The 8846-nt window shown below is 37.5% G+C and overlaps 1 protein-coding gene across 1 annotated transcript in view; it reads left to right on the top strand.

Annotated features, from left to right (window-relative positions):
- The window catches only part of foxg1b (forkhead box G1b), a gene marked incomplete at both ends in the record, with an annotated part of 1566 nt that extends 1272 nt beyond the window's left edge, over positions 1-294 (top strand). The window contains one exon of the mRNA XM_080740120.1: positions 1-294. This exon is cut by the window's left edge and continues 1272 nt beyond it. Coding sequence (XP_080596246.1) covers positions 1-294 — 294 coding nt within the window.
- Positions 295-8846: the final 8552 nt, after the last annotated feature.

Here is an 8846-nt window from a genome sequence, read left to right as displayed (position 1 = left end):
CACCAGCCGCAGCCCAACCCTCACGCCGCGTCCCAACACCCCGGCTCGGGGGCTCACCCGCCGCCGCCGCCGGGGCACCTTGGGCAGAGCGGCGCGGTGGGAGGAGGAGGACCGACGGGGGGCTACGGCTCCATCCAGGCCAGCTCCCCGCCCGCCTCCTCGCTGCTCTCGGACTCGCTGAGGAGCGCCGGCGGCTCGTTAGCGGCCTTTGCGCCGGGCGTCTCCGCGGGGTTCCCCGGGGTGCTGTCGCACCAAAAGCGGGTGACGGTGACTCCCAACGCCTTCCTAAACTGAACCCTGTTCCTCCCCCCCTCCCTCATAGAGTTACATTAGGAACTTTATTCATAACTTTATCGATCTCTTTTCTTTCATTCTGTGGCGCCTGGACGCGCGCAAAAAGACGTTATATTTAAGGGCAAATAATACCGGGTATATTATCAAGACGATGACAATCTATATGAAAAAAACTTTTAAAAAACACGTTTGCTGTCCATGGTTATGGCCATATATGCTATACCCCGAAGGGGACTTATTCTTCCTGTTATTATTATCCTAATTGGTATTATTATTTTTATTTGCGTTAAAAATTAAAAGGGACAAACTGTTTTGTTACCCGAGGGGAACTGTTGCAAACTAGACTTGCCAAAGGTAACGAGGAGTTATATTTCAAGCTATTTATATCTTGTACAAAACAAAAAAAATCCGGTATACTTTCTTATTTGAGCTGTTGGTTTATTTATGTTTTTCTTTTTTGTATTTATTGTATACATTGTATTTAAATTCTATGTGTGCAGCCGTGCAAAACTCGAAAAGAAAAAAAGAGAATCGTTAATGAGCTATTTATTATGATGAGTGTTCATTTAGAAAGAATAAAATAGGAGACAATCATCTTTTTTGGGGGGAGGTATAGGGAAAACAAAGCACGCCTTAATGCCATAAACAATCAGGTTATTAAAATGAATCATAGCGTTAATTAATTAAAGCCTGCAAGCATATCTACTCAGGGGGAAAGTCGACCATGCAAAGGTGTTTATTTATCCATGCTTTAACTGAGAGTGCAAATGGAACCAAATGGACCCGCGCGCAAGGGTCATTTGTATGCATTTCTAAGCTATTTTACACTCTTAGTTAAATTAACACCGAGGGTTGTATTTTGCACACGCACTGCTGTCTGTGCAGAGTTTGAATGCAGATTCGATATCCATTATTATTTAATTGTTATTATTATTATATTACTACTTCATAATTGGCAGCATTTACCCACCCAACAAACAAACAAACAAACAAACAAACAAACAAACAAACAAACACACACACACACACACACACACACACACACACACACACACACACACACACACACACACACACACACACACACACACACACACACACACAGGAAAATCTAGTATTTTTTATTTTATTTTTTATTTATAATGTAATAATTGTCTTCAATTAGAAGTGACTAATAATAATGGATATGGCATCTTGGCAAACTCTATAATTATGATGAGGGGGGGAAAAAAGAAAGGCTTATTAATTTATGCAAAAAGTTTTAAATTATTTGTTTTATTATTTCTCCTATAAGGCCTCAGTCCATGCATTCTCTTAACAACCTATGCTATGGAGAATTAACCATTTCAACCCTGGACTTGGACCTGGATATAGTTTTGGGCATGTGTAAATGTCATATATATAGGCGAACATTTGCAAAAACTAAAATCTAATGAAAATCTAATGTTTTGAAACAAAAACAAAACAAAACAAAAAATAGCGAAAATAGCAGACTTACAACTACTACAAGCCCCGCCTCACAATGCGCAGTGGCCTTGCAGATCTGCTATTTTGGCTATTGTTTAGTTTAGTTTTTGAAACACAGGGCCTTCATTCAGTGTTGGTTGGACAGCATGTTATAGCAGCGAGTTAACCCTTTAAGTCCTGGAACGAATTATTACGCATTGTAACTTTAACCATTATGCTATATGCTTTAGCTATTGAAAAATAGCAGATATACAAGCTCACAGCGCGGCACCGCGAGCTTGTAGATCTGCTATTTTCTTTAATAGCATAAAATAATGGTTCTAGTCGTTCCAGGCCTTAATTTAAAGGCAACGTGCATGAGGCCTGTAAACAGCATGACGGCCCGCCTATCATAATGATAATAATAATAATAATAACACGTTCATATTCAATGTCCAACACAGTTTATCATTATATAATATTATAGAAATAATTAACCTTAAAAAAAACATTCATATTGTATGGATAATGAAATCGCTGACCTCTTTTGCAATTTATTTTTTTCTATTTGGTTTTGTTATAAAAAAAACAAGCAATATCCCTTTAAAAAAGCCTCTAAAATGTTGTAATAACAATGATATGAAGATGTGAATAATAATAATTATAATGATGGAATAATGAGGTTTATTTAATTGATATTAATGTGACTTAAAAGGAGGTTTTATTTTTTTATTTTTTTTATTTTGGAATTCTCGGGGCGGTGATAAAATATCTCTGAAAACTGTAATAATAATATTAATAATATTAATAATAACGACAACAATAATAATGAATATTAACGGTCGATTGGTCTTAAACTGACGAGTAACAGTATAGACCCGCCACGGTGCAAGCTGTACATTTGTTTACACAGTATAATAATGTTTGTACATTTATTTATTTTTTACATTTCTTCTTTTTTTTTTTAAAGCTTGAAAATATATATGTAAAACAGAGTGACACCTCATAATGTAGTCAACGAAAAATATATAGCTTTGGAGCAAAATACAACAATAAATAACTAAGCAGCAGAACGCTGAGCTAAAATTCACAGCAGTATTGTTGCAGTCATGGCAGAAAACCTGGCATTGGTATCATTTACACATGTTTGCTGGCTTTCCTTTTCATCCACCCCTCTAATAGGCCATACTTCATCACGCAAGAGTGCTGCACAAAACTAGTCAAAATAGTCGATCTACAAGCTCATATAATGCGTCGCATGCGATCAAGAGATTGCATACATTGGCTATTTTCACTATTTTAAATTTTGTTTTTTTCTAACCCTATATTATGGTTGAGCGGGGTCCCCCAGGGCTCTATACTAGGGTCTTTTCTTTTTTCTTCTTGTCATTGCGGGGAAAGCTTTCGCTGAAAATAGCAGATCGACAAAGCAGTGATAATTTAGTTGACAAAGACTATAAGACTAAGACTAAATCCTGCTGTTTTGTCTAGTTTCTGTGCCCATTTGAATGTAGCACTTTGAGATTTGTTCAAATATAAAGTGCGTTACAAATAAAGAAATATTATTATACTTATAAAATACTTTGAGATTTTGATATTTAGTTGACTAATACTAAACTAGACTAAATAATTTTCAAGACTAAATGTGCGTTATTCAAAAGACTAAATCATAATTTTGCTGTAAAAAATAAACACTGCGACAGTGTTCTCAACCTGGCTCTGCTATTTTCAATGGAGAAAACCTTCACCGCAATACCAGAGGATGGGGTTTTTTAGTGGTTAAAGCAGTGGTTCTCAACCTGTGGTTCGGGACCCCCAAATTATTTGTGGGGGGGTCCCCAGATGATTAACTTAATGTGCAACATTGCTTTCTCTCTCAACAGTGTGTATAGAGACTATCTGCACATGTCTAAAATGAAACATTGGCCAAATTGTCAAATATTAGAGGCAGAAATTGTGAGGTTGCGAGGCGTTGTGAGCATGTAGATCTGCTATTTTCATAATAGAACAGTGTTATACAAAATGTAATGCCTCAACTCTTAGTACTCGTCAGGGTGCGGGGGTCCCCAGTTAAAATATGATTATTTGGGGGGTCACAGTCTGAAAAGCTTGAACCACTGGGTTAAAGGAGTAGTTCAACCACAAAAAAAAAAAAGAAAATGTCTTAGTTATTTTCTATCAGTTGTTCAGTGTTACACACCACACCAAGCCTTGGATTAATGGAGAGTTTGTTGTTTTTCTTGGATTGCTGATGGTGGGTCTATAATGTGATGACTGGCGGAGTCTCCTGTTACCAGAGACATTATAGCATCTCTACCCCAGTCATCACATTATTCACAAAACCAAACAAAATGTACGTGATAGAAAATAATAAGTCATCTTTTGGGTGAACTACTCCTTTAAATCCATTAAGACCTGGAAAGCATTATGACTTTAACCATTGTTTTATGCTTTAACTATTAAAAAATAGCAGATAAGCTCGTGCGAGCTTGTAGATCTGCTATTTTTGAAAAATGTTGAAAACCTTTGCAAGTCTTTGAATATTTTTGACCCGATTCTATAAATGTCCCAAAATTACATGTATTTGGCCGCAAAAGAAAATATGTTGTTCCAGGGACCCCCCATAGAAGCAAACATTTGAGTTACAAATGTTTCAAAAACTTTTAAAAAGATATATTCAAAGATTAGCAAAAGAAATCAAGATCTCCCTATATACAAGCTCGCAGCGAGCTTGTAGATCTGCTATTTCTTTTAATAGTTAAAACATAAAATAATGGTTAAAGTGGTTCCATACCGAGTCTACAAAATGTCAGTTTTCTGTAAAATGTTGCTATATGAGTGGTGCTCAAACATTTTAATGCCAAGACTATATGTATTTAGCCATGGACCCCCCACCTCAAAATATATTGCTCCAGGGACCCCCAAAAGCAAACACTTTAGTTAAAAAAACATATAATATATTCAAAGATTTGCACTAATTTTGAAGCCTCCCCCCCACCCCCTCCCAATAATAGCAGATCTACAAGCTTGTATAGCGCGGCACTAAGTGACACGGTATATATGAGCTTGTAGATCTGCTAGTTTGATAGCCCAAGTGTAAAATAATGGTTGAAAGTGGTTATAAGCGACACAGATTTTAATGGGCTTTGGACACATGCATACAGTACAGTATAGACTACAAGATTTCCACCAGACTGCAAACCAGTTGCAATGTAACATTGAATATACAATACATTATTGTATATTCAATGTTACATTATTATAATGTAACATTGAATATACAATACATTATTGTATATTCAATGTTACATTATTATAATGTAACATTGAATATACAATACATTATTGTATATTCAATGTTACATTATTATAATGTAACATTGAATGTACAATGTAACATTGAATATACAATGTAACATTGAATACACAATGTAACATTGAATATAATGTAACATTGAATATACAATGTAACATTTATTTTCCAGCCCCAGTATAATTATTTACACCGTGTGTCCGGTTTCCTCTGAAAACGCTGAGCACGCCAAGACACGCTGCCTCGCGAGATTTCCTCTAAACATGAGCCGTTTATTACCTTTTTATTTTATTTATAATACACAGCAAACAATAACAGGGATTATATGACAACCTCAGACCCAAAATAAAATGAGACAAGGGCACCCCGGCCCTACCATTTAACACACACACACACACACACACACACACACACACGCGCGCACACACACACACGCACACACGCACACACGCACACACGCACACACACGCACACACACGCACACACACGCACACACCAAATATTATCTTGATTATGGCTGCATCCCTCCTATAATAATTCATATTAATAAGATATGAATAACGACCCCCTTATAAACACGTTATAAGCCCCTATAGGAGCGCTATTATACAAAACGCATACAAGAGATGATGATGAGCTTATACTGTACTTGGCATGCTTGCTTTGCCGCGGCTGATGAACAAAGTGTGACTGTTTATTCCTGTGTATAAGAGGTTTACAAAGGGTTAATTAACAGCGTGCTGTAAAAAACAGAACGTTAATTTTAACTCGGAGATTATACAAAATGTTGCAATTTCTTTCTTTGTACCATCTCTGAGTCATACATGTGGATAACATTAACTCTAAGGGGTTTACTTACTTGTGCTGCAAATGTCACGATAAAAAAAAAAAGAGTTATTATTTTGTACATTTGATTTCAAGGTTTTGCACTTTTTGTTGTTTAGCGTCGTCATGAAGTTATAATGTCTGTTTCTGTTGATGTGTGTTTTCAAAGAAACTAACTTGATTAAAAGTATAGAAAAAAATATGTTTTGTACCAAGCAGCCTGTATGTGCATGTAGCCCAGGGACGTGCAGAGAATGTTAGAGAGGCAGGGGCTCCGATTTCTAAAAGGGTCTTTTGGTGAAAATATCGAAAATAGCAGACCTCCAAGCTCACAACGCGGCGTGCTGCGACGCGTTGTGAGCTTTGAGGTCGGCTATTTTCGGTGCTTGATACCACACGGAACTAAGCATTATCAAGTCAATACTGGAGATGTGGCGTAACAGCATGGATTTCTACACAGAAAGGGCGATTCTTTCAACATAAGATACTGCATTCAAGTTCAGGAGAGTTTGTTGGACATCAGGTATATGGCATGGAAAGAAGGGCATTTGCATTTTTTTTCACCATAGTGAAAACTGCATTCATGCATGGCCTGGAGAGCTATGGCACTTTTTACAGACGGCTAAAGGGCAGGGGCTCAAGCCCCCTTTCATGTTTATGTGTGCACGTGCCTGGTGTAACCTACATATTACAGTGTTCAGCTAAACCTATCTGAGGACCATTCTAAAAATGTCTAAAATGTTTATAAAAAAAAACGTATGTTGCTGCTATATCAGTGGTGCTCAAAGGACCCCCCAAAATTACATGTATTTGGCCTTGGACCCCCATCTGAAAATAATCCCCCCCCCCCCCCCCCCCCAGAAGCAAAGAGTTTTGTTAAAAATGTATATAACATATATGTTCACAGATTTGCCCAAATCTTCAAGATTTTACAAAAAATAGCAGATCTACAAGCTCATAGCGTGGCACAAAGTGACCCTCTATGACCTTGTAGATCTGCTATTGTCGAATATAGCCAAATTATAAAATAATGGTTAAAGTGGTTAAAATTATTATATTAAAGCAACACTGAGCGTTCGACTGTGTAATGTATTTAATGTCTTCCTGTTGACACACACACACGCCTTTCCCATGTAAAAGCACCTTTAAAACATGTTAAAGGAGTTGTAAGTGATTGGCTATCTTTTGGTTAAAACAAAAACATAGTTTTTGTTAAAAGGTTTAATATTCTGATATAAATTATTGCTACATGCATGTGTTTTTTCAGTGACAAGGGTCTACCCGTCTCTCCAAATCTTTTTGACATGCTCCATTTCTAAAATAATAATAATACCCAATCGCCTGATTGGGTGAAATTGATACCCCGACCTGAAAATGCATTTTCTGTTTACTAAGGAGCAGGGAAGACCTTTCACTGAACAGACACTCTATATATTGATGATTACTACAGAATATAGAGCTGTTTAATTCTATTTTCAAATTACTTACACCCCCATACTGTCAGAATTTGACCCCAAACAGCAAATATCAGTCAAGTATCATTACTTGATTCAACAATGTCAAAGTTTGGTTTTGACTCAATTACCAAACTTGTTCTTCTTTCGTGTAACGTCAGAGGTCCAACTCGGTGTTGTGTCGCGTAGCCATGCCAGCACCTCGGGTCCTATAGGTCGAAGAGGCTTACCAAACTATAACATAGAAATATTATTCTGATAGGATATCAGCAGCGTGCATCCTGCGTTTTACCCCATATAGTAAAATCCTCTGTGTTAATATCAATTTAAAAGTGCAAACTTTGACCCACAAATTAGATAAACCTCTAACGTTCTCCTTCAAAATTGTTTTATTTAATATTTTTGAGATATTGTGTTTTGTTTACGTTTTGTCATAATTCAATAAACCTTACAGAATGTACGTTAACATTTCGTGTCAATTGTTAGCCGTAGCTCTTTAGTGTTAAAAGTCCTCTTCAAGTTAAACATTTGAGTCCACTTGTAAAGCAACTATTTCTGCAAACATATTGATCTATATTATTACATATATTTGAATGGCTTTTATTAGAGCAACCCCAATCACCAGAGGGAAAAGATATATACAGTATGTGCATGTCTGCAAAAGCACACGTTAAATCAGTGGTTCTCAAAGTGGGGTCTGGGGACCCCCAGTGGGTCCTTGGGAGGTTGGTTCCAGCGGGTCTCCAGCTAAACTTGTTAATACAGCATCACAACGGTTTCTTATAATCAAATTGTATGCTGGCTATTCAAAAATAGCAGATCTAAAAGATCACGGTATGTCACAGCGTGCCACACTCTGAGCTTCTGCTATTTTTGAACATTTCGGAAAGTGTTTGGAACATTTGGGATTCTTTTGTTTTTAACACAAGAAATCACCTCTTCTGGTGGTCCATGGCACAACAAGAAAATCTGATGGGGGTCTGTGGCAAACAATCTGGGGCTCCTTGACATTAAAGAAGCAGTGCATTAAATCTGTGCATTTTAAGTCATCCTTTGGCCTTAGTGAGAAACGCCCAGTGAGCCTTAGAGAGACACACCCATGCAGTGGATACTATCCTGGTAAGTATTTCACATAGTATTTTAAATTTGTATCAAAATATTTTCTCTTTTAATGTATTTTCGTCCGTCTCTGCCAGTGAGCCTTATAATGAGACACGCCCAGTGAGGCGTGAGCTGCAGGCTGCCCACAGCCAGCGGTGTGCGATGGCCGCACTGCTGACTCAGTGCTAAAAGAGCTGCAAGAGGATGGCAATCTATACTGCTACTATCCAGTCCACCCTAACTGAACAGTTCTATAAGAATGCACACACACTACTATGATCCAGTCCACACTATAACTGAATCAGTTAGAGTTCAGACTGACTTCCATTCCACACCCTTTACATCTGGAAATGTTGATGTCATTGCTGTCTGCCCAGAAGGAGCCTTGTTATTATCTCTGTATTTCATGTGGC

Source organism: Nannobrachium achirus, assembly GCF_963921795.1.
Source record: "Nannobrachium achirus genome assembly, chromosome: 13".
Lineage (NCBI taxonomy): Eukaryota > Metazoa > Chordata > Actinopteri > Myctophiformes > Myctophidae > Nannobrachium > Nannobrachium achirus.
The sequence above is the reverse complement of the archived record's forward strand: the minus strand, read 5'-3'. Positions and strand labels throughout refer to the sequence as shown.